The sequence below is a fragment of the Agelaius tricolor genome, unplaced genomic scaffold, assembly GCF_023055355.1.
Source record: "Agelaius tricolor isolate 1412-34295 unplaced genomic scaffold, bAgeTri1.0.p SCAF_31, whole genome shotgun sequence".
Classification (NCBI taxonomy): Eukaryota; Metazoa; Chordata; class Aves; order Passeriformes; family Icteridae; genus Agelaius; species Agelaius tricolor.
The window spans coordinates 1,719,318-1,746,700 of NW_027269291.1; the positions used below are offsets into that span (position 1 = coordinate 1,719,318).

A 27,383-nucleotide genomic window follows, 5' to 3' on the forward strand; every position below is an offset into this window, starting at 1 on the left:
CATTTTTAATTGTAATTCATGATGATTGAAATAGGAGCAGCACTTTTCAAGGCAACTGTGGTCTCAAATTAGGCATTGCCAAGCACAGGAACTGTCTTTTGATTTTCTGAGACAACTTCTCTTTCAGACAATACATTCAAGAAAGCCCACATTCAAAATCTGGACAACATTCAATTAATTCCTCCAATTTTGAGCACTCTACAAGTTCTTCTACAAGTTCATCAGCCACAGGAATAATCAACACCCTGATTTCACAGTCATTTATTAATATGACCTTGGCGACTGTAGCTACAGATTTCAGAGGCAGATGTCACATATTTGCACACCATTCCAACCTATTAAACATTCTTTTTTCCATCCAAAGCCTATGGTGAGTATGGTTCATTATCAAGGAAAGCCAGGGGGAAAAATCTGCAGAATTCAGCACAGAATGCACCAAAACACTTGCTGCTGTTTTCAGCCTTCTGCCAGCACCTCCACAGCCTTCCCCAGGTTGCCACTTCCAAGTGGAAATGATACTGAGCTGCAGATTCCAGGCACTCCCATGTGCTGGGTTTGCTTGGGGGATTTAGGTAAAGCCTGCCCGAGCTGACAGACATGAACAGGGCTGAGCCAGGCAGGACATGACCCACTTTATTTATTTTTCAACCAGAGGCCTCAAGCAACGTGTATGCATTTCAGAGCAACTGCTACAGGATACATAAGTTAGAAGGTATTTCTTAACAAAAGAAAAGTGAACACCCCAAAATTCCTTGATGCAGGTAACAAGGTCCCACAGTTTTGCTTTAGCTGATTTAATGATGTTTCTGAGACGTGGTTTTAGTCCAGCCTCTCTGCAGACCAGCATTAAAAATTAAATTTAAAGCAAGTATGTTTATTGGCTCATTTTTATCTTCTCAAAAGCAACTCTCTACACCTTCTAAATTATTCTGAGGGGAGAGCAGCCACATGCAAAACTGCAAGCAACAAACGTAAATGGGCAGTTATCAGAAATTAACACTTATTCCAATTTCCAAGTCAGTGAAACTTGGTTAGGGAAGGTCCAACCAACCATCTAGCCAAAGGAGCCATATTATACATTTGAAAAGTCTTTCTGCCTGTTGCCCCTGTTTGCACAGAGCCTTTCTTTGCATGCAGCTTACCAGGGCAGAATGCATCAACGTCCAGCTTCTGGGCAGAGAGGGTTGGGGAGCCAAGCTCGGACTCTGGGATTCGAGGGCTCTCAACAAACTTTGCTTTCCTCAGAGGGGCTAAAGGAGAAGGAGGGGGAGAGAAAAAGAGAGGTCATGAGTAAGGGAAATAGCAAGCAACAGATGGAAGCACTTAACTAAACGACACTGTCAGACTCATATCAGGTTACCTTTTTTTTTTTTTTGCCAGGAAAAAAAATTATCTGCATTCTTTACAAAGGAGATGGCTCTTGGTTAAACTTTCAAACTGCACAGGCTGACTTTAAAGTGTGTGAACACTGAGGCACATTCCTGATACTCTCAAACATTTTCTTTTCTCCTATTTTATTAAATTTTTTTAGAGGAAGCAAATGAGCCTGGATCCAGCCAGCAACTGTGGAAAAGCAAAGATCATAGAGAGGTACACAGAGCCCATCAGGTTTTAAGATATTTAACTGTAAATATCTGAACTGAACACATAAATACTATGTTCAGTAATTGTTTCCTTGAACATAAAATTTGAATTTCAAGACAGTCTCATTGTTGGACCAAACAGGTTTGGTGTTCAACACAAAAGAGCAGAGCAAAGCTAACACAGTGCAAGCCAAAAAGAAGCACTGCACTTTTATCCTTGCAAATCCATAAAAGATCAAGAGACTTAATAGAGGATGGGGAAAAGGTAAAAGTGTCTGTAATAAAGCATCACTGACCACTAGTGCTAGAAAAATGGGATTTTCTCCACATTTTAACAGTCTGAACTCTAAAGGACATGAAATTCTGTACAACATTTTTTTAGTAAAATTAACAGAAGTGGTTTAGTAAAAGTCTTTAAATATATTCCAGACCAGAGAAAGAGGACTAGAGAAAAAGTTGCATGCAAAGATTGTCATATTGCATTTCCAAGTTAAACTCATGCCCATTACAATGAAAGGCTAATTTCAAAAGCCCCTCAGCACTAATTCTGGGGGTCAGTGGCCGCTGCCCCTCCATTTACATAATTTATCTTTATAGTTCCCTGTCCTGCAAATTAAATTTGGGATCTGCAGCTAAAGATTGGGAGGTTGTTCTTTTGCTTCTCCTGTAATAAAAGCCCAACAGGTCAGAGAATGGTCTCTGAGGCAGCAATAAATCTCTTGGTTTTAGGGAGCTGCTGTGGTGCTGGGAAAGGCTGAGAAGGTCCAAGAATGAGGAGCCTGACAGACAATGCACAACCAGATCACTCAAACTGAGCTGCATCACATTAGTGATCCCAGATTTTTTTTAATGGAGTGTGCAAAACAGAGATGCAGACTGAGGTTTTTCCCTATCAAGTGAAGCAGAAGGAAGGCAAGGAATCAATCCCCCCATCTCTGCACCAAAACAGGTGTACTAAAACCCCTCCCCTCTGCCCCCTCATGATCCACCTCAGGAGACGTGAGGAGGGCAAACAGGGACCACACTTCTATTTTACACACAAAATCCTGGCTGAGCATGAGACATATTGCCAGACATTCCCTGCAAGGCCATCAGGGCCCGTGTAACAGGAGCCCTGCAGGGCAGGAGGAATGTGAGAAACTCAGCAAGATAAGGACAGCCTGCAGCCCCTTCTCCCACCACGGCCATGGATGTGCAGCACCACTCAAACACACAGCCTGATGCTAAACACTACAAGCCAGCAGTTAATTCTATATAAATCCCCCTGGAAAAAATCCCACATGTGCACACACAAACACCCCACAGCCACAAAGTGACCAACACCCGAGAAAAATCAGTCCCAGTAACTATCCTGTGCCAGATCCTGATGTAATGAAAACATTTTAATATTGAAAAGATTATTGCTATGGCCTGAAAATGGTTTAAAATAATAATTCTGGTCAACCCTTTAGTATTTAGTTTGCAATTGCAGTTTTAATAAATATGCTTTACCACAGTCTCAGTAACAATAATTTCTATAATATATATTAAAAATAGCCTGTCTTTTCTTTATCATTTCTGGCTGACACCAGAACCATGTATCATCCCATGCACATGTGGCAGCACTCACTGTATTCTAAAATACAAAACCCACAGAATTTTCAGAGTTCAAGAAATGTTAATGACTGATGGTATTGGCACTAGAAGGTTCTGCACTAAAAAGTGTTTTTAAAAAGAGGAAGAAGAATTTTAATAAACACAGAGAGGGCAATGTGACCACTACCCCACTTGCTGTGTGGACACAAGGTGTGTGGAAGATGCAGGACCTGCCTGCTTTGACAGATCAGCACTGAGCAGTTCACCTCTCACCTGTAAGGAAGGAACTCCTCTCCCATTCCATTGGGTTTTATTCCTACATTTACTCTGGATCTCTTTTACTCCTCACTGAGGTGCCCATTGCCCCACTAATTCCTGCCTTCTCCACAGAACTGACTGATGACCACAGATGTGGATCATGGATCCAACAAACTACTCCACCATTTCTTCTCTTGAGGGCAATAAAGAACATCCTATCACCAATGTGCTGAAATCTCCATACACTGCAAGTTCAGCCATACACATAATTTTAAGGCACTTCACAGCATCACAAAATCACAGTTTGCATTGTGTTGGAAGGGAATTTAAAGCTCACTCAGTTCCACTCCCTGGAACTGGGAAGGGGATACCTTCCACTACACCAGGTTGCTCAGAGCACTGTCCAGCCTGGCCTGGCATCTATTTTATTATGTTTTTGTTCCCTCAAAAGCATGATTTGAGCTTTAAAAACACACTTCCACCAGCCAAGACACACCATGTCACCCTGACTCACAGACAACAGCTTACTCTAAAAGGCTCAAGTCAATACAATTCTCTCCATGTAAATACAGGTGGGGAAAAATCACAGAAGGAAGAGTTTCTGTTATTACAAATACCCTAAGTGTGGAAAAGACAAAAACTCCTCCTAACTCACCCATAACCCGATTACAGGAAAGGAGGATTTTCATGTACAAGAATTAAGCACCTCTGACTCATGTTCAAATGAAGATTATCCTGACAGATTCAGATTTGGGCATTAGTCTTCTACTGGAATAAATAACAAATGGAAATATCACAAACTCTAAAACCTGGTTTGACACTCTACAGCCAAATGTTAATGGATAACACTGAAGTTTTTATAAAAGTGGCTTTTCAAGGCACAGCAGTTTGCCTTGGTCCTGAACCCCTTCCTGAGAGCAAAGGCAAATCTTGTGATCAGTCATGGGATGAGCTTCTGGCACACACTATAAAAACTAACAAGAGCATGAAACAATTATTTGAAGTATTCTGTACCTGCTCAGTGCTTTAGGCCTCTTATTCCTGTAAGGATTTTCTGTATGAAGCTGACCAACTCCAGGTGTTAAACAGCATGAAAATAGCCCCTCATGTTATACAAGTGGAGTTTGTCTGAGCAGAGAAAATGATGTCTTCCAAGAACAGGAAGGAAAAAGGATGTCTGCAATAACCAGTAATAAAAATATAATGGATTGAGTCAAGATGGAAGTCACTGGCAACACTGGCTGCAAAACTGGCATTTAATCCAGAAAAGCTTGTTGATTACATGGAGCCCAAAGCCACAACCTTGCTCCTGTCACCCACTGACAGCCCAGGAGCTGATGGCTGCAGGCCATGGTCTGTGTCCACCTCACAGCCCAGTCCTGGGCCCAATGGCTTGAGGACAAACACAAATGCATCACACAGGAACTGACTTGCTACTACTGAAAAAGGAACTTCAATTTAATGGCTGAGATGTTATTTCAAACCAACACTGTACATTTTTGGGGTCAGTTCTGCAGTTCTAAGTGATATTACTCCCCACTGGTGTCCAAGCCAGCAGAACAAAACTGAAAATCTTTCTGTAGATGCAAATAAAATTCTCATTGGACTTTGCCAGCAACTCTTCCTGCAGGAGGAAAGTGATGCTTATCCCGGGGTAGGAATTAACCATGTAATGCAAAACCCTTAGCAGGGCCAGCAATCAGAAAATGTAATTAGCTGGCTCATTTATGACATTTTCTGCAGCAGGTTGTCTGTCTTGCAGTGGGACAAAGTCTGCTCCTGGTGGCTGCCCCATCCCTGAAGTGTCCCAGGCCAGGCTGGATGGGGCTGGGAGCAGCCTGGGACAGTGGAAGGTGTCCCTGCCACGGCAGGAGATGGGACCAGATGGGTTTTAGGGTCCCTTCCCACCCAAACCAGGTCTGGGATTCTGTGAGAGACTAACAACAGGGAAAGCATTTCATTAGTAACTGCAATGTCAGCAGCCTGACTTTTTAGGACTCTCTTTAAGAACAGGGAGCAAACTTTGGAAGCTCAGGTTTAAAGAGAGGAAAAGTGGGTGCTCAGTGCATCCTCCATTTCCATCTTTCACTCATGCCAGAGCCTGACTCATGTTTGGAAGTGTCCCAGCAGCTCTGCAGTGCTGTGCAGAGCTGACTTTACTGAAATCTCCCTGGAACTGAAATGTTTTTAGTGCTGCAGAGTTATTGATCCACAGAGCTCCTGGAACAAATAGCTGTCACATTCAGCACAGCTGCACCAAACCCAGCACACGGGCGATGAAGCTTTGCTGCCTCCTATGTCCCAAAGGACCCTTTATTTGGCTGAGGTAAGAGCCATAAAGAGGAAATTATGGACCACATGATTATTTTTGCTGTGGCACTAATCCTGGAAACCTAGAATGATTTGGGTTAGAAAAGATCTTTAAAAAATGCTCCAGTCCCACTCTCTGTCATGGGCAGGGACACGTTCCACTAGACCAGCTTGCTCCAAGCTCCATCCAACCCAGCCATGAACATTTCCAGGGATGGGGCAGCCACAGCTTCTCTGGGAAACCAGGAGAAATAATATACCAGCCATGTGTAATAAGGATTTTTAGGTATATATTTAAAAAAAAATTAAAATTAAACCAGTGACAATACATAAAAAATGAAGGTTAACATCCTCTTTACATAATCCAGCATTATTTTATAGAATCCATTGTGTAACAGTTTTTTCCTCTTCTATTATTTGAGACTATAAAAGCTTTTTAAATTACATTCCCCAGCCTCTCTCCTCTCATCCCACATTATCACAGCAGTGAGGGCAGGGCAGCACAGAAAAGTGGTGAGAACAATGTATTGTCTGGAAACATCAGACTCGTTCCAAAACTTCCAGAAAACATGTTTAGTTTAGGAGATAAGGTCCTGAAACAAGAAAATTGAAGGAAATATAGGTGGAAAGAGGAAAAGAATAAATAAAAGCAGGAAGAGAGTTCAGCAAGCTGGTGATATCAGGACAAGCAATGGGAAAGGAGAGCTCAAAAAGGCAACTACATTAATGCAGAAATTCTCCTTTAAACTGTAGATGTGTGTAACACAAAGGTTTTGCCTATTACTGCCCCTGGAATTTATTTTTCCTCTGCAAAACTGAGGAACAACCTTCTCCAAAGCAGTGGATTCTGCAATCCCATGGGACCACAGAAACCTCTTGGAACATTCTTCCCTCCTCTCTGTCTCTCTCCAGATGAACGAGGCACAGAAAATATCAGCAGGAATACGTTCAGAGACCTCAAAAAGGAATGAGTCTTCTGAAAAAGTATAATTAAACCAAATTATTACCTATCTAATCAAGATTATTACAAATCTTCCCAAATAATTGATCAAAATGATTTTCTGTCTGAATAGACAGCCCAAATCAATGCTCAAGGGAGAAAATCACCTGGTTTTGAAAAGGCTTATATGAATTTTAAATATATGTAGAATAAAATAATACAGATTTCTGCCTGAAGTGTTCAATAATGACATCACAATGATCTTACAATACACATTTATAGATTCAGAGAGAAAATAATTCCTCCTAAAATACTAACCTGCCTGTAGCCTGTACGTCCAAAAGGAATTTAGCTCAATTTCCATTTTGCTTATTATAATAAACAATTTTGTGTCATTCAGGGAAGTAGAACAGGGATTTTTCCATCAAATTTACCACTGCTGGAGACAGCAGCCAGCAAAATCCCCTTCCCCAGCTCAGTCCAAAGGGTTTAGGAGCATCCCGGTGTCAATCTCCTGAGCAGATGCTCCCAGGAATGCTCTGGAAAGCCTCAGGAAGAAAGCTGCTCCTATTATTGATCCCAAAAAGAAAAACACACCCTCACCTTCCCCCCAGATAAGGCTTTTTTCCCATGTGGGCTGCCAACAAGCCTTTGTTCATGTAGGGGATAGCTCTGAGGAGAAAGAAGTTATTTCATTAATACACAGACATGGCAGGAGGAGGGGATGGGACTTTGCTCTTCCCACCCAAACTTATCAAATCTTTTGGACTCCTTGGGGCTGTGGCACACTGCACACTTTTCCATGTCATTTCCCATCGAAAATTCTTCTTTTCAGCATCTTCTGAAGCCTCTCAGAATTGCCTTTTTTAGCAGAAATTCCTCATCTGTGACTCAAGGCAGAACCCTGTGCATGAGACGAGGAAGATGAAAGCAGAGAAGGGAGGCAGCACCACCTGCTCCAGCTTTCTAAGTCATCTTGTTATGAAAACAAGCAATAAATTTCTGTTGCAGTCACTCTTGAAGTTTCAGGCTTTGTTTGCACTAAAAAAATATAAATAGAGTGACTGGAGACTGGGACTATGGGATGAAACCACGTCATCAATATTTTAAGCCTACATAAGATCTGCTCAAATACCCCAAAGATCCTCCCAAAAACAGAAACAGGGTAGAGCTGGAGGGGAAAGAATTCCTCAACCCCTTGTATCCCTTTCCCCAACAGTTTTATTTCATTAAATGCTAAATTTAAAACAGATGAGAGGAGAATACTACAAAACACAAGTACTGAATTGCATTATTGCCATTCAGTCTCCTACTGTCCTGGAGTTCTTGCTGCAATTCAGTGACTCAGGTATTGCACTGGCACTAAAAATGAGGAAAAATGTCCAAAATTTTTCCAATCCAGGGCCTGGATGTACTATAAAGAACATTTAGTCTATAGACAGCAACAGAGAGTTCTGTCACTTTAATCAAATTATAGGCAACCCTGGTAATTCACTGCTTAGAAAAACCTGTTACACCAATTCCTAACAATGCTCAGATTTCAAGCTAAACTTTCAAGCTGACAGAAATCAGCAACTAACTAAGCATCTACTGAAGCAAACACATTTCCTTCTCTCTTGAATGAAGCTGAGAAAGCTCAGGGAAAGCTGCCCAGTGCCACTGTGTCCCACCAAGGGGCTTGTGTGGGGCTTTTTAAAATGGTCTATGCTGAACATGCCAGTCAAATCCTTTCTGGACACTGACAAAGCTTAATTTAGGCACTAGAAAAAGAGAAAATATCCTTAACTGATGATTCTTCCCAAAGAAGAAAAGAGCAGGTGGAATACCAACAGCTCAGAAATGTAGTTTATCTCCCTAGTGTTTTATTCTCTTACACAGCTCTTCTGGAATAGCTTTAAGGTCCCTTCTCACCCAAAGCATTCTGCAAATCCATGATTCTCTCCATCTTTCTTCACACTGAGAAGTGTACCCAGGAAGGTATCCCTGCCATGGCAGGGGGTGGGACTGGATTCTTGTTAAGGAATTCTCTCCAACCCAAACCATTTTGTGACTCTGTGGCCAACTCTGCCCCTCAGACCTCTCCTATTAACGTGTCCCACGTACACACCAGGCCAAGGGGTGTCTGCAGCTTCCCAGAGCTCCCTCCAAGCCCTTTTTAGCCCTTTTTGATGCCACAGCCAGCACCTGTCAGCTGCCTGGTGCTAGGAGAGTTATAAATGAGCAGTTATCCAGCAGAGCAGTAACTCAGCACCCTTGGCCACCCCCTGCTCCTCATGCTCAGCCCAGTTTGCTTCCATGCCCTGCTCTACCTTCCCAGACAAAGCTCTGCCATCCTTCTCTGCAGTGCCTTACCCACTGCTCTGACTCTCTGCAATTAGAGCAGTAAGAAATTAAAACCTGCACGAGGGGTTTGGAAAGAAACTGAAAAAAGAATAACAAATGTGCTCTAGACAGCACTGCAAGAGTGCTGCTGAAGTGTTTTACAGGGAGCCAAGAATGATCAAAGGTAGGTATCAAATTATAGCAGCAAATTAAATTGGAACAGGAGTGGCAGGGCAAAGGCCAGCAGTAAGCCTAAGCTGCACGTAAACAAAATCTCATTTATTCTCCCACCATATCCTTAAGAGCAAACCAAGATATTGTGACCATAAAAGAGAGAAGAGTAAACTGTAAAATATCTGACCATTCACAGCCCAAGTAATCCCAAGTTAGAGCACGTGAGAGGCTGGATCCTGCCCACTCTGTAAACCACTGTTTATGGCCAGGACTACACAGCTACAAGCCAATATAAATTCACTCCTTGATAAGAGCATTTTATAATAAAGGCAAGAGATTAAGAACAGCTAAGGTAATTTTATTTCTGCACAAGTCATTCAAACTTTGTGATGCTAAAACTAACTTAGTTGGGTTAGTTGATGCCACCAGAGCTGTAATTACATTGACACATATGCAAAACTGTTCCATTCATATGAAACTGGATTTAGGATCCCTATTGCTCCACTGGTAGCAGCCTCACAGAATATTCTATCCTTAAAATGAAGCTGCTTAGCTGGCAGGGCACAAGCCTGAATTAGCTGAACTTGTTTGTTAACACCTGAAAAACTACATTTTGCTGCATTTACAAGGTGGGTTTTACCTAAGAAAATTGCTAATGCAGCCATCTGTAGTTTTCAGTATTTTTGTTTTGCTTTTCCAATTCTTCATTTCCTTGCAGAATTAAAGGAGCTGTTGGAATTTGCTGTTTTGAGGAGCGATGACTGCTCATCATCCTTTCCTTCCACAGAGGAGCAGGGACAAGGACACATGTCACGCCTCAAGGATTTAATTGAAATATCTAATACCCATGAGATTATTTGTGTGAACACAGATGGCTGAAGCAGACTGTCACTGACACACGAGTGCCATGCTCCTCATCACGAGCGGATTTAGGAACCCAACACTTCTCTGAGGCTCTGGTGCACACGAATCCTGTGACACCACCAATGTCCCAGGACCAGGGGACACTAAAGTGGAAATAATTGGAAGGCAGCACTTGCAGGGCCCCTTTCCAAGCTGAAAGGGCTACAGCCATGACATGCAACAGAGCCAGGACCATTTACTGACAGAAACACACCCAGCTGGTGACTTCCCTTCTAAAAACCACTTTCTCACTTACACCTACTCACTTCCATGGCTGAGAAGATAAAAAGAAAAGCATAACAGGGATAAAACCTGTTCTGTCCTAATCCTGCTTCATCTCTGCAGAGGAAATGCTTGTAGAAATTTCAAGTTGAAGCTTTCCACTGCAACCAAAGGGGTGGGGACATCTTCCACTAGCTCAGGTTGCTCCCAGCCCTGGCCAACTTGGCCTTGGACACTGTCAGGGATGGGGCAGCCACTGCTGCTCTGGGCACCCTGTGCCAGGGCCTGACCACCACTGCAGGGAAGGATTTCCTCCTAATATCCAATCTAAACCTGCCCTCTGCCAGTTTAAAGCCATTCTCCCTTTTTCTCCCTTCTCCATCTTTCTTGCAGCTCCTCTATCTAGGAATCGAGGAAATCTATCCAGCTCCAAGCTATCTAGGAATTACTGAGCACCAACAGCTACTCCAGGAAAATCACCACAGAGCAAGGAAAGAGAAGTGCCAAGGAATGGTGCAGAGGCAAAGATCCAGCTCAATCCTCAACCTCCTGTATGGTTTGAGCATCAGTCAGGGGATCTGTGATGAAAACTTGGCCTGTGACTCTGCAATGACCCCAAAGGACCCTGCTCACGTTGTGCTGGAACATCTCATGTGTGGCATCATCCCAAACTCGGTGACAAGACCATGAGTTTAATTGAACCTGATCAAGGTTTCCTGCATGGGTAGAGCCAGCCAGGTACAAATCACATCAGAAAATAATTTCTGCCAAAGTAACGCTCAATCTTTGGGCAAGTGACTCAACCCAACACCTCTGTGTGGTCATTCCTTCCTCACACGGGAAGAAGTTTCCAAAAGGGGCTGTCCTGTTGTGACAGAAGCAGGAGAGGACCAAAGAACGTGCCCAGTTGGAGATGAGGCCTTTTCCTTAGAAAACAAGGAGAATGCAAGGGCTTGTTCCACATGGGTGTGTCCTGTGAGTGCCTTTCTGCTCCCAAGTGCACAGGACACCTCTGAAGGCACGTTCCAGGAGTAGGAGGAAAGACGCAGCCAAGGGAAGAGTGATGGCCTGATTTAACTCCACAGGAGGCTTTCTACACCACCTCCTCCTGCTACAGAAACCTCTTAGCTATGTCTAAAAATTAAAGATTCTCACACACCAGAAGTGTAATCGTGACAGATGCTCCATTTTGTGCAGCCCCAGTGTGAAATAAGGACAGTTTCTCTCTCTGAGCATCTGAAAACCCATGGAGTTAAAATGCAATTTTTTTTGCCTTTTAAACACTATCGACACTAGAGGAACTTTTGGGGTTCTCCCTCTGTTTAGGCATCTCCACAAGTGTCTGAAATGCAGAGCTATTATCACCTTTTCCCAGCTCCAGTGCTGTGATGACATGTTTACCACATCCTCTGCAAGGCTGAGCATTCCAACAGCCTTGATGCAAATAAAAATAACCTTGGGAAGAGCAAATTCTAAAGGTTCTGCAAAAACCTCACACCACCACCAAGGGAAAAACAAGGGATTTTCTGCATATCTCTACTGCAGTTTCTGCTCTGTCAAAATGAAAGACAGTTGGGTGTCAAAATAAGACAGATAGGGTTTGTCTTGAAAACAGCACTGAGGAAAATCCATGCTAGAACTGGTAAGTGTCTTTCAAAAGCCAATAAATATGATATGCCAGCTTTTCCCTTCCCTTTATTTAAGAAAATAAAAGTTACATCCAAACTATCCTGAAATTAATGCAGTAATATCATGAGTTTGACAGGTCTCCAACAAACAAAAACCCTTCAACAGAGGATTTGGTTTAATTCCAAAAATTACAAACAGACATACTATTTATCTGAATAAATTTCAGGGCCAGTTTTAGAGCTCCAAAAAATTTAAATCAGAAATTTTCTCATTTCCCACAAAGAATTACGTTGGTTTAATAGAGACAAAAGTCCATCTGTGAGTACACAGGGACACATTCACCCACCTGTTTCATCTCTGCAAGCCCAAATGGTTTCCATTTGAGTATGAGCCTGTCAAAACAAATCACATGTCCCAAAATAATGGATGAAGAATCCCAAAAATGGATAGTAAGAACTGACACACCAGGAAAAATATACCCAGCATATGTTATTGTAACTGAACGAGGATCCTCCTTCTCCAGCAGCTTTCATTGCTGGAGACAGAATCTCAGAATCACTGAGGCTGGAAAAGACCTCCAAGATATTGAGTCCAACCTGTGCCTGACCCTCATCTTGTCACCATCCCAGAGCACTGAGTGCCACATCCAATTATTCCTTGGACACCTCCAGGGACAGGGACTCCACCACCACCACCCTGAGCAGCTCCTTCTAGTGCCTGACCACCCTTTCCATGAAGAAATTCTTCCTGAGACATCAGGATTTGTCACACTGAGAGCATAAAACAGGACCCAAAATCCAGATGGCCAAACCACAATGAAAAGTTGTGTGTATTTTAGGTAATTTTTCTAAAAAAGGGACAACTCAGTTATTCTGACAGAACACAAGTTTTCTACTCATGAAACCTCTATGCAGACAGAGATTGCAAGGGATCAGGGAAACTTCAACAGAAAACTAATTATGCCCAGAAAAAAATACATTATACACTGGAAGCACTGAAATCTAATGGCACTTTGCAGGTAACTGGGTCCTTGGCACTGCTGTGCATTCTGAGACACGGGGTGGGCCTCCCACCCAACCTCCACTCCTACACAGGAACAGGAATTTCAGATCAGTGTCATGCTGACAGCACGACAGAGAATTCAGTGAAAAGAAATGTAAGCCTACTGCAAACACCGTGGTATAAAAATACTTTAAAAAGAGCAGTCTCTTCTGACACCAACAATTTTAAGCACAATATCCTTCAAAAATTAGCTTCAACATGAGCATCAGGCACTTCAACAGCTCTTCCTCAAATTCTACCTTGGTAATGGTTGTTTATTTACTTTTATTTCTAGAAGATCACCCTTTCAGTGAAAAGCAAATATTTTTTCCCTCAGCACAAAGGAGTTTTATAATCCAAATCGAATTTGTGGTCATTTCAGAGCACAAAAGGAAAACATTATCTCAATCCCATTGTTCCAACATTTTGAAAACAAACGACTTGGTGTCTGTAGCATTTTCAAGTCACTCCTCAGCAGTTCTATTTCAGCAATGCTCAGAAATCAAATTTTTTTCATTGCACATTCATTTTATGTCTTGTACGAGAAATTCTGCACATCTGAGCAAGGAGGTGACAAACTCAGATTATGTAAAACGATCGCAACAACTAGAACACAAATAACCACCAGCAGCATCACTCTGACACTAACTCCCTCCTAGTAATGGCTTCCTTCCCAGCCAGGAGCCCCACAATCCCTTACTGTACATTGATTTTCTGCAGTTAGAGGATGCTGAGCAATGCCCAACGCAATCCCAATCAAAGACCGTGCGCGACAAATCGTCCGAATACTCACAGGGCTCTGCTTGCTCTCCCCATCAGCCAGGCTGGGAATTCAGGGGCACTGCTGCCTGGAGAGCACTCTGGCACAGATCCTCCTCTGATCCCTCCCTCTCCCTAGCGCTGCCTCCATCCTGCTGCTCCCCACGTCAGGGTGATGTTACAGGTGACACCTCCCGCTGCTGATGTCAAGCTCTGGCTCCCAAAATCACAAAGCACCGTCTCTCCCTGCGGCGCTCGCTGCTCCTACAAGCATCACCTGCACATCCTCTGGGTGCCAGGAAACGAGCTCCAGCAGGATTCCAGAGAAGCTCACGGACACACAGCCTTCCCTCTTCGGCAAGTCTCCCAGGCTTACAGAGCTGCTTTAATTCCTACCAGAACGCTGCAGCAAATGTAGCCTCTACGCCTCCCCTGGGGGGAAAAGGAAGGATTTTTTTTACAGTTTCTGTGGTGCAGCTTTATTTGCTCTTTTCCTAGAGCAAACTGCTGAAAGAGCAGGGAAATAATGGATCAGGAGAGCAGAGTGACTGACTCATGGATGCTCTCCCGAATATTTCGGAGTAAGCTGAGGGGCTGGTGATGCAGCCCAGGACCAGAGCTGATGAATGGCGCAGTGCTGCTGTTGTCATGGCAACTAAGAGGAAAAGGAAAAAAAAGGCAGCACCATATAAGGAGTTGTGACATGGATTCTGGGAACAATTTATACTAAAAGGCTCTAAGCCCTAGGATACTTTAAAGCTGCAGCACCCTCTTGGTTGGGGACAGGTTTCATTGTTCACATTGAAGCAGTTGGCACAAATTTCTGACAGGATTACTCACATCCAGCCCAGACACGTTTGCATCAGGAGGGCTGCACCAAAACAACATGATTCTGCAGTGTGTGCAACTAACTGGAACCAAAATAATTGAAATTATTAAATGGCTGGACACTACTAAGGACCCAAACTAATATCTGTGGAAACAGAGTACCCACGGGCAGGCACAGCCCCGCACAGGTGAGGAGCTCTGCCCTTACAGAGCAAGGCTGAGATGAGCCAAACTGCAGCACCATCAGGTGGCTGAGTGCCTGAGTGGCACTGACACCAACACAGATCCTGCCAGGCCTCCCAGAGACAGGAGAACATCCCCAAATTAACCCATAGCCCAGGCACTGCTGGGCAAGGGAGGCTGGCAGAGCCCCCAAAGCACCTTCAGGCACGGCAGAGCAGGGAGAGCCAGCTCACACACATCTGCCAACACAAGCTGTGAGCAAGGCCAAGGTCTGTATTCCATGTGCAACACCGGGGAAAAACACATTATTTACCAGAACCATCATCAGCTGCTTTGCACTTAATGCATGTGCTCAAACATACAAAACACAGTGAGGGAGAGAATGGCCACTGTCCACCCAGCACAACCACAACACTGCAGGGCTGCAGCCTGGGCTCAGCAACTGAAACTTTGTCAGAAATCCTTCCCACTGATGATTTATTTTATTTTAAAACCCAGAATCCCAGAATGGCCTAAGCTGGAAGGGACATTAAAGATCATCCAGTTGCCACTGCCGTGCCCATGGGCAGGGACACCTTCCACTGTCCCAGGGGGCCACAAGCCCCATCCAGCCTGGCCTTGGACACTTCCAGGGATCCAGGGGCAGCCACAGCCCCTCTGGGCACCCTGTGCCAGGGCCTCGCCACACTCACATCACAGAATCATTGTTATGGCTGGGAAAGACCTTGAAGATGATCAAATCCAACCATCAACCTTGCAACACCATCACATTCCAGACCAATCCGTGTAATCGAGTGCAAGAGCCACACGTTTTTTTGAGCACTTCCAGGAGTAGTGACTTCAGCACTTCCCACATGTGCCAGCACTGACAGCTTCCCCCCAGCACTCCCACCCCTGAAGCTGTGCCTCATCATCGCTCACGCTCCCACCCAGCTGAGCTGGTACAACGATTTGGAGAGAACATGTGGGCCTGGGGGCTGCAATCATTAATCTGGGTTTATCACCACTAAACAAGAAACAAAGTTTTCAAGTAGGGAGAACTGAGCTTTTTAGTCCCACCATTACAGTTAAGATCAAAGAATATTGAACCATCTGCTGAAGATGCAGAGCAGGGAGATGTGACACTCCTCATGGCTACTCCCAAGAGATGCAAGGGTATCCCATGAGGGATGGGGAGAAGACAAGAGCCCAGCACTGCAAATGACACGTGTGATGGTGGCATAGAAGATGTTGTGTGTTGAGGAGCCCAGCCCAGATGGGCCTGGAGGGTGCTGAGAACCCCAGTGGTGGGTCCTTACTGGTATCACTGGGAAGAGCAAGTCTCCAACCCACTCAGCCCTGCTCTCACCATCTCTAGTGATGGATCTAGTGAAAAAATACACATCTTCTTTAGGAAAGAGGCTACTATTAACTGCCTGAACCCACTGATTTATAGGAATATTCCTACTGATTTAGATGAATTCTATTCTTAGGGAAAGTTCCCACATTCCCCAAACACCAGGGAGGAATGCTCTCAAAGAGAGGATCTGCAATGAAACCACTTCCCCAGGCCCATTTCTTTGAAGACACTGAAGCAGCTAATTCACAGTGGATACAGCAGGATCAGGCCTCTGAGAATCCAAACTGAAACATCCAGGCCAGGTTTTTGTTAGAAAAACAAGATTTCTTTCCTCAATTTCTTGCTAATATTCTCCCCTCCTCACTCTCTGCACAGGCACTCACACACGTGCTCTTTCTAAGAGAATCCCAATGCTTGCAATCTGTCATTCAATGGAGAAAATAGCAATAGCCAAGTACAGTGATGAATAAAATTATCCCTGCGCATATAAATGTACAATATGCAAATGAACACTCCTTCCTGAGGAGGAGGAGGAGGAGGAGGAGGAGGAGGAGGAGTGGGATGCAGCACAGGGCTTTGTGCAAACCCTCTGCAAATGGTGGGTTCCACAGGAGTGGAATAAAACATCATGAGCTGAGCCTTTCAGCCCAGTATCTCCTTTATTAACCTAATGCACGTATTTTTGGCATCAATTCCCAAAAGCACTTACATACATTCACCCCTAAGCACCCTCCTGGAAAGCACTGCTGTCCTCAAGGCAGGTAAACAGAGCACCTGCATTATTTTCATCACAGTTATGGCTTTGAGTCAGCAATAACACACCCTTGATGTATAGCAGAATATTTAAGCCCATTGTTTCAACATCAGCTGCTCTTTGTGCAGCAAGCACGGTAACTTTGGAGTGCTAATTTTATTGCAGACACAAACCAAAATGGTGTCTTCCATTACTTGACCTGGGCTGGGAGGGTGGGGAGTTTTCTTTCCCTTTATTACATATTTTTCACATTATTTTTGTTAATAAAGCCACTGTTATAAAAAAAAAAAAAAAAAAAAAAACAAATTAAATAACACAAACTGAGATTGAATGTGCTGATTTAAGTATGTTTTCAGCCAGTGCTAAACAAGAGGTGGCAGGAGGGGGAGAACTGATTACTTATGCTGACTATTACTTCCCCCCTTAGAATGACAATGATCTTAGTTTTTTTAATCACCAGGCTATTCAGCAGAGTGGAAATTGCACCCACGTGGAATATTTATCACCCTCTGAACCCAGCCAAGTCTTCATATCCAGCAAACCCAGATACCAAGATGTGAGTGAGTGACCTTAGTTCCTCTGGGTAGAAAACTTTCACTCTGTGGAATGTGTTCCTGAGGTTTTTTTTTTACCAAAAATGGACATTTTAACTTTTCTGTGGATGAAAAGCTGCCTTGGTTAAAAAGCAGACAGATTAGGCACTTCAAAATATTATATTATCATAGAATTATGGAATGATTTGGTTTGGAAAGGACATTCAAGCCCACCCTAACATCTACCACTGTCCCTGGTTGCTCCAAGCCCTGTCCAACCTGGCCTTGGACACTTGTAGGGATCCAGGGGCAGCCACAGCTGCCCTGGGCACCCTGTGCCAGGGCCTCAGCATCCCCACAGCCAGGAATTTCTTCCACATATCCAATATAAATCTCCCCTCTTGCAGTCTGAACCCAATTGCCCTTTGTCCTGTCGCTCCAGTTCCCAACAGGAAGTCCCTCTTTGGCTGTAGGTTCCTTCAGATACTGGTAAATGGTCCTAGGACATAAAATTTTATTTTTAAAAAAATAAAATTTAAAAGATAAAGGTTTTTATGTACCATACAGGTGAGGGTCTCTCACCAATCACTCCGCAGACACAGAATTATGGCAGGAAGAGAATTTCTCTCCCCTATGCTTTATAAGTTCTCCTTTCACCAGAGGGCAGAGGAAACAAAAGGCACCAAGTGCATCAAACTCCCTTTTGTACACATAGATCAGATTATATTCCATAAAAACTCTTTTTGGAGATTTCCCTCAGCACAAGCACAGGACCCTGGCTGACCACAAAGCTGGGCAGAGAGGGGGTCAAGACTTGAGGCAAAAAGCAAGTTTCTCAAAAACTGTTACGAGTAGAAATACTTCTTTTCAGGCTTTTATATGGACGTTGGACTCCAAGTGCTTTTGAAAAATCACACTACTGCATCATCTCTAGGTATTCATACCACAGTCCTGACAGGTTACATAAACAAAAAGCAGTATCTAAAAAATATGCATGAACCAAAAAAAAAAAATCTGTCATTCAGATTTTTTTTTTAGCAAAGTATAACTTTGCTATAGAAGTTCATAATTTCTCTGATGTTCTCTCAACGTTCGAAATTTAAGCATCAACTTCTTTAAAATCACTGTAATAACAGTGCATAACAGCAACACAAAGTGGAGCTGAAACACACTCTGATAGAAATTTCTCAAAAATGAGAGAGTATTTGTAAACCAGAGAGACCTTTTTCAGCAAAGAAAGATTTCTCTGTCAACACAAAAATCCAACCCATCCCCATTCAGGTTTGACTGAATCAATGCTGTAATAAACAAGGGAACGACTCCCATACAGAAACCATTCAAAGCTTTTTTTTTTTTTTTTCTCTTACAGATTTTTGCACCAACGGACCTTAAAAGCCCCAGTGAACTTTATTTAAGTCCTTACCAGTTAACTTCTTCACAGGTTGGAGCCGAACACTGATAGACTGATGTGTGAGTAAGGGGGAGGATGGAAGGGAGCGGGACATGCCCTCCATTATCCGAATGTGCTGCATACCTTCGGTCACTGGGAGAGGAGGAATTGCGTAGTCAGGTTCAAAAGCACAGTCGTTCTCTGTGGAGGTGCCTAAAGGGGGGAGGAAAAGAAACACCAGAGGGTTAGAGTGCAAGGGAGAGAATCCTGCTTCCATCATTCCCAAAGGGCTGGCTGGAGGGAGCCCTGGGCAGAGCTGAATTGCCAAGTTTAGTTCCCTTTGCACACCCCTGACACGTCCCTTGATGCACCTCTCAGTACCTCTCTCTATCTGATGAACAGCAGAATCAGAAACATTTCTTTCAATGTTCTTAATTTGTCTTTCAGAGTCTTAGAGTCACCAGTTTTCAGTATAATGACCGTAGTTTTTAGATTGTTGGTTTCTAATACAAAACCTCCCAGCTAAGTTAAATTTCAATAGGAGGACCTTTAGCCTAAAACAAAAAAAAATCAAAAAACCCCAAGTAAAATGAAGAACAAACGCCTCTAAAAACAGCCACCAGCTCCAACTCTCCCAAGAGACACACAAAGCCCCTGTGGGGGTCGCATCACTACAGATCCACAATGCAATACATGGAATAACAAGAGAACAAGTGAAGATAGAATAATAAAAGGACTTGACCCTAATTGTAATCAATATTAATGAACAGTGAAGGGAAGGTGCTTCAGATCAGCAGGAGTCAGGAGCCATAAGGTTCCTCCTGTTAGCAGCAGATATGGAAACCTTGGGGTCGAGGACACCTGGAGCTTCACTCTTGTCAGTAAGATGAACAACCTAACCCAGACAACTAAGAATTCATATGCAAAACCAACCCAAACTGTTATCAATGATATTTCACTAATTTTTCAAGAACGTCAGAAGGCCACACTTGTGTCATTCTGTTACAAGATAGATTTTAGCTCTTATGGTGTGCTGATGTTTTCCCTCCATAAAGACATTCCTCACTGGATTTCCACTGGATAGCTGTGCTGTTCTCTGTGGCTTGTGAGAGTGCTTTTAAAAGAGAAAAATGTGTGCTGGACAGAAAGGGAGATGGGCAAGAGTGGGAACAGGACTGAAGGGTAAGAGCCCCAAATGCACGGTACTTCAGAGGAGTGATGGACGAGCTGCATTCCCAATATCCAAAGCACAATGTGAACAACCCAACATATTGCTGACAATCAGCAGAACAACCCATGTTGAAATAACTGCCAAAAATCCTGGACCAGCTCCCAAAGGGTTCCAGAGGGCTGCAGCACCAGTGGCTGAAGTGCATCCATTCCTGGTGCCAGCAACCAGGAATGTCTCTCAGCAGTTCTGAAATGCTCTTTACATGAAAGCCAAATAAGCACCAACACCCTTCACACCTCCACTGGTTTTGACAGTTCAAAACACAACTCCCTTTGCACTCTGCTTGCTCATCAGTTACCAGGAGCTCTCTGCAGGCTCTGCCAGCCCAGCCAGGCTCACCAGGAGTGTCAGGGAAGACAAACCACCATCTCTGCCAAAACTAGCATCCAAAAAAGCCAACCCATGATGGGTTTTTCAAATACATTTGGCACCAGGCGTGAAAAAACAGATTGGCCACCAATGATTTTGATTCTTAAAAATAATTTCAATTGCCTCAGGCTAAATTTTAGGGAACCATGGGCATCACCTGCAGCTTCAAGCCTGGGAAAGACTTACAAGTCTATGTGCATTTCACTGGTTATGATGGTGTAAGTTCCCAGTGTCTTTGATCAATTTACTTAAAATCAAAGGCAGTATGTTATATATAAATAATATATATATATTTATTTATTTATTTATATTTAAATATAAATAATATTTATATATATAAAAATATTTTTATATATATAAATATTATATATAATTTATATAATATATATAAATTTATATATATATATAAATAAAAGTAATTATAGGTGGGCAAAGTTTTCCTTCTTAAAATTCAAAGGCTTTACAACAAAACAGTGAACTCACAAAACATCCACAAGGTACTAACTTCATTTCACACGTACCAAAATTTCTCTCTCCTCCTTGGCAGAGTAAATAAACACACAAGCAAAATCCCTGAAACAGTCTGAAATTTGTTTTGGTCAGAAAGAATATTGGTCTTATCAAACCCTGGAATTAGGGCTCATTGATGGCTGAACTGGAACTTTAACAGTTTGCTTATATATTTAAATAAAATGTGTTTGCAAAGTGCATATTTGAACTAATAAACTATTTCTTGGAGCTTTACAAGATTACCACAGAATCACTCAGGTTGGAAAAGACCTTTAAGATCATCAAGCCCAACCAAAAACCCAGCATCACCACTAAACCATGTCCTTAACTGTCACATCCACACGTTTTTGGAACACTTCCAGGGATGGTGACTCCACCACTGCCCTGACCAGTCTGTTCCAGGGCCTGACAATTCTTTCCATGAAGAACATTTTCCTAAACCAACCTAACCAAAACCTCTGACCTAAACCTGCCCTGGCACAACTTGAGGCTGTTTCCTCTTGTCCTGCCACTGAAGCTTTGAAGACACCTGGGCACCACACACAGTAACATGGAAGGTCAGAGAGCAGGGAGACAACTGCCCCATTTCAGCTGGATGCTTTATCCAAGGATAATAAACTTCCTCACAATGAAAAATGCCCATCAGCACGTGCAGACAGATTTCAAGTGATGGACACAGAGCTGGGAAAAGTTGGAGAAAATGCTTCTATAGAGCAGAGAGACTTCTCCTTCCATGCTGCAGAAAGCCTGCCTATACAATGATCCAAATGGAAATATTTAGCTCACAAGCTTGTTGCTCCAAGAACTTGGAAGCTTTTTAACCTTTTCCCCTTCTATTCCCTCTCACACTGAAACTTCTTGCTGGTTGCTGCAGTTCCTTCAGTCAGCCACCAAAGAGGTACAGATCAGTGATTCCTGAGAAAGGATTTGCAAGAAAAAAGATCCACTCTTACTCTGCCAAAACCCATGCCTTTCCCACAGCAGCAGAGATCCAGAATAGATGGGTTGAAAGGGAACTTGAGAGAATAGAATGTGTTCAGATAGCTCCCAGCAGCAGCTGCATCTGAGCTGCTCTGCCCCATAACAAGAAACCACTGGACACAAGCCAAGGACAGAGAGGGACATGCCAGGCACCCACAGCAGAGCCTGTAGCACAGTTACACACCAACAACTCCATCTGAGCTCACAGTGGCAAAGAACAGCCACTCTCTGTCTGAACATCAAAGCACTCCTCCTTCTATGCAAGCTACCATGGAATATGTACATATGCTATAAAATCCCCTGGTTCCTTCCTGATTTTACTTTAACTCTACTTAAAACCAATAACATTAAAAATAATAAATTTAAATACAGTAATTGAAAGATCCTGTGTGAAAAGAGCAGTTGACACTTCTGAGCTTCAGGGCTTTAACTACCAATTCCAATCTCCCTAATTCTGATCACAGCTTCAATGACTCAAAATCACCTCACCCAGGCAACACTGGAATACTGCCAAAAAAGGACAATTCTCTGGAGAAAATGGCCCCATAATAAGTCATTAGGACACCATGACAACAACAGGCTTGAGCCTAAATGAGAGGAAAATTATTGCTGCAATCCCAAAGACAGAGTAAGTCAACGAGCATAGAACCAGAGCCCTTACTCACAAAAAATGCTGCTCAATCTCAAAGCTGTGTGAGAACACAACACTTTCACAACCCTCACAAATGAGAAAATGCTTAAAACTTAGTAAAGCTGCTTCAAAGGACACATAACCCAGCACAGATCTAAGACCAGCTGCTGTCAGGGACAGAAATCCCCATTACAGAACTCTATGTGGTGTTAAGCAACCACCAAACCTACTCTGAGTGACAGATACTCAACAAAAGAGTCTGTTGGATTGTTATTTAAAGAATATAAACCCTGGCTTTAGTACTTCCTTCCTCAGACCTTTTGTCCTCTTCCTGTGGGATGAAACAAGCCACAGCAAAAGATGTAAGGTGGGGCTGTTCAGCCCCCAGACAGGTACACACAGGTCCTCCTCCACTGCATCCCAGGGCTGGGGGAAGGATAACCTGGTTATGGTGAACCTGCCTGAAGCTCTTTGATATCAGAGGGAAGACAAGTAGAAACTTGGAAACTGAACGCTGGTTTGGGCTGGTACGTGCTGAAGAATTCCAGCTCCAACAGCAGAACACTCTGCCCCTGGGGCTGCAGGATGGAGATGCTCTGCAGGCCCACCAGGAGTTAGGTTAAACTCCTTCAGCCACTCAAAGATTGGCTGGTTTGTCAATCTCAGAGCCGCTGTGTGGACAACAACCACGGGTGCAAAGTCTGTCAGGTGGCACGGCTTGACGAGAAACACAACACGTGGGAAATATCAAAGGTGAACAAACGAGACGAGTCCCGAGGCAGAACAACACTCAGGTTTTACCTTGCCCAGCTCGGCTCTGACGGGAGTCTACACTTGCCTGTCTTCGGTCTGGTGGCTCCTCGTTCCCTCCATCTGCACGAGAACCAAAACAGCACAAGTAGAACATCATAGTGGACAGGTCAGGCAGATGCAACTTTTCCTTGAGTCCCATCACCTATCTCAGAGGGACAGCAGGACAAAAGGTCCCTCTGGCAGACTCAAACTGGGGAAACTGCTGCTTGACTCTGCTGCTCCTTCCACCTTTTGCCCCAGCTCACTGCAATGAAATCCATGAGGTCCTTGGGGATGGAAGGAAGGTTTTACTTGCTCCTATTGATGCCACAGACATCTGAATGAGATAAAAACCAAATTGTGCATCTTCAAAGAGCTCCTTCACTTTGGAGTGTTATATCAAAATATAAAAATATCAAGCACTGGAATTAAGAGATCAAAAAAAAAAATTAAAAATATCTGAAATATGAAATTTGAAACTGTGTCCCTTTAAAAGTATTTGTCCCCTAAAAACCAGGAAGGCTGGGAAGAATAAAACCTCTTATCACATCCTCTTGAAACTGTTTAGGAAAGCAGCTACAGTTAACAAACCCCAAATCCATCTGTGTAAATGCAGAGTGGGACATTGTGTACAATATTATACAATTAATTACAGGCTGCTCTTCATTGATCAACTGACCAGATTAGAAACAATAGATACACCCATCAATACAGATGCTTGAGTACATGGAGTCTCTGGCAGCTGAGAACAAAAAGAAGCCCAACTCCACAGAGTGGGAAAAAGCAAACCCAGGGATTTCAAATTTAGGCTGTATTTCAGCAGCTCTTTCCTTATGGTAGAGGAAGGGGAAGCTTTTAAAAGCTTTAAAAACAGTTTTGAAATAAGTGAATTCTTAAAGAGCTGTTTAAAAACTCGATAGCCGGTTTAGCATTGATGTATTTTGATGATGCTAAAAGCAACTGCATTTTGATATATTTGTTATATTTCTATCTCTGGATAGAAATCTCTCTACATAAGTTATTTGGTAAAGAGGTCTGTTGTGCCATAATTTAACTTTATCAACTCCTGCTGCATCTGAGCTATATCTGGCTTGATGGAAGGTGTAAACTGCAGCACAAGAGCAGAACTAAAATGAGGATTAAAAATCTTAATCTACCCCCACCCCCAAAAAGAGAGGAACCACACCTCAGGCCAGGAGAGGTTTTCTGCTCCCTCTTCCCTTGGTGAAATGCTCCCACCCCTCAGTTTTCCTGAGGCAATGCTCAAGCACCTTGAACAGATGCCAGGCAGGCCATTTCTGTCACCTTTGCATCTTTCCCTGCTGACACAGCAGCTGCATGCGAAGGTCATCTGGCTACAGCAGCCCAGAATCTTGATTTTAAATGAGCTGTACCCGCCCCAACAAGCCAACAACTGCCAGGGAGGCCACAGACCGTGACACTTGCCCAGTTCCCTTTTGCACTCTGGTTGCCAGAAGGATGTCACACTGCAAATACAACTGCAACATCATCATCATCATCATCATCCCTAATGGTCCCTGGCTATGAGCTCCCACAGACAACCTCTAAGTCATGGAGAAAACAAAAACCCTTTTGAGCTGGGAACGTAAATCCGAATGCAAAATAATTGTAAGGACTAAACACTTCAAAAGACAAGAAAGTCCCAGTACTAAAATCAGGAGTAAAGCCCTGTATTTATCCAAAGACACACAATCATCAGCAAAAGACAAACTCCCTCCCTGAAAGTTTCATCATCCTTGCAAGTGTTTGACACCAAACTAACTACATGAGCCTTGGTGGGTGGAACTGGATGAGCTTTAAGGTCCCTTCCAACCCAAGCCTGAGATCTCTGATGATTCTGTGAATCAATCTTCTCCTTGATGACATGGAAAGACAACTCCTCTGCTGTGCAGTTACCCAGGTGTATCAAACCCTGCCTTGGGAACACGCCATGGCCAAGGCAGGGGCTGGGGGCAGCAGATCTGCTCCCCAAAATGCTCCAGCACTCAGTGGTGGGACACAAAATGGTGACAACAGGACGCCAAAGCCATTGGGTTGGAGAAGAGGAACAGGAATCAAGAGTCTGGGATGGATCTTCCTGCAAGTTACACAACATAGTAAGGGGGAAAGAAAGCTCGCAGTAAATTAAACTCCAAAATGCATTTAGCAGGTGGGAAAGGAAAAAATAAATCAGATGACTCAGCAAATATTAAATCTTCAGTCAGCATACAACAGCTGCTGCATTTGATTTGGGTGCAGCAAAGGTGGGGCTTGGTAGAAACCAAGGATGGGAAGGAACAGCCACAGTTAAGAGCTGAATAACTGAACTATTTATTTCTTTTTCTCTTCACTACCAATAAAAATGTTGAGCACAATCTGCTCCCGGCAGTGGAGGAGCAAGGTTAGCAGGGAACAACACCACACTTAATTATGAAGTTATCTCACTGTACATGCAGAAAAGGGAAGATTACTGTTTCTAAGGGAATATTAATTCTCACATTTTTTGAACTTCCAAGTGCTTGTATTTACATCCACCTCTGTGTGGGCATTGGGACTCTGTCATCGCAGCAACACTCCCAGATATTTTATTTATGCACGATTTTAGGTAGTTGTTACTATTTGCTTCAGCAATGCTATTGTTTATAGACATGACCTCCTATACAGACACCATTTATGGACAGTATCACTCCTGAAGCTCGATTGACTCAGTTGCTGTAATGATTGCCAGGGTGGTGAAACACCAAAGTTATTGACAAATCCCTCAATGCAACAGCTAAAATGGGTCACCAGAAGTAAATCAGTTGTCAAATCATTGCTAGAGAACACAGCTATCTGTGTTAACTTAAAATAAAGACCAGCACAGACTGAGATGAACCTGTTTAAGGAGCTTTACAGAAGTTGTCAAGCAAAAGAGAAAACAATCAAATGCCATGAGGGAAGTGAATAATATTGTAAATATTGACTCAGTAATTCATATTCTCTTGCACCTCACTCTGAAAGAGATAAAAACTTTTGTGATCTTTAAAAAAATCTCAGTGTTAAGAAAATCCATGAACTCTTACACAGTATTTTAGTTTTTGAAAGCTGCTGTCTCCTCAGAGTTCAGCATCTGTCCACCTGGGATGCTGGACACAGGTCAGAAACCCCACAAGGCTTCTGAGTGCCTGATTCTGAGTCAAGAACAGAGTAAACAGTCATGGCTATTAACTCTTTCTCTCAGTTACAAGGAAATGAAGGGATCTCAAAGATCATGATTAGTCACAGGATCAGCAGAGCAGCCTCTCCTGCTATAGCCAGGTATGAGAAACACTCCTTATGAGAAAACTGCTCCCTCTTCTCCCCCCTTCCCCATTCCACCAGTTCTCCATTGAAACCAATGACACAACAAATCCTCCCCAATACACACAACTGGATTCTCTGAACCGACTGCTTTGACAGGGAAAGAAAATCTCAAGGTTTCGGCATTGCTAAACAAATCCCTGCACAAAGCAGCACAATTAGTATGAGGGGGCTGCAAACAGGAGCCAGATCTGCACCAGCATCTGCACCAGCACATCTGATGTCAGTAAATCCCACAGCACCTCTGGCATCAGCTCTGTCAGCACCTCCTGCCAGGCATTCTCGTTAAACACAAACACAACAAGTTTCATACAAAATCAAGCACTAGCAGCCCAATATTTCTGGTTTCCTATTTAATTAAAAGGGTCCTTTAAAACCCACACTGTGACTAAACATCTCTCAAGATCTCTGATCTGACAAAGCAATTTTTAAGGCAGAAGAATCCAAGGGTGGGTGAGGCTGCTGCACGCATGCTGGGGAATCTGCGGCAGGAGCCGACTGCATTGGATGTGCTGCTGCTCTCACAGCAACCAGCAGAGCACACTCCACTGATAAGAGCTGATAAATCAATAGTTTAAATCCATATCATATCGAAATTGTATCTGGAAAAGGCGGAACACTCACACAAAGCCAGTCAAGCTGCTAGGGACGGATCCGATTCCAGCCCAGCCCAGCATCCCTGCAGAAGCGTCTGGAGATGGGGGCTCCCGGCTGCCATTGTGCTCCCAAAACAAAGACACGGGGGCAAAAAAATCCTTGAAATAAATAAATCCGACAGCTCCAGGGG

General features: G+C 43.4%; 1 protein-coding gene across 7 annotated transcripts in view; it reads right to left on the reverse strand.

Moving 5' to 3' along the window:
• The window catches only part of TANC2 (tetratricopeptide repeat, ankyrin repeat and coiled-coil containing 2), a 146,687-nt gene that overhangs the window by 83,242 nt on the left and 36,062 nt on the right, over positions 1–27,383 (reverse strand). For 3 of the 7 annotated variants that reach the window (XM_071451058.1, XM_071451056.1, XM_071451057.1), the window contains exons 4-6: positions 23,267–23,338; positions 18,777–18,956; positions 1,143–1,250 (exon numbers count right to left, since the gene is read on the reverse strand). In XM_071451058.1, coding sequence (XP_071307159.1) covers positions 1,143–1,250; positions 18,777–18,956; positions 23,267–23,338 — 360 coding nt within the window. Of the gene's footprint in view, positions 1–1,142; positions 1,251–13,750; positions 14,293–18,776; positions 18,957–23,266; positions 23,339–27,383 lie in introns of those variants that run through there. The other 4 variants (XM_071451060.1, XM_071451061.1, XM_071451059.1 and 1 more) reach the window with 4 other exon arrangements.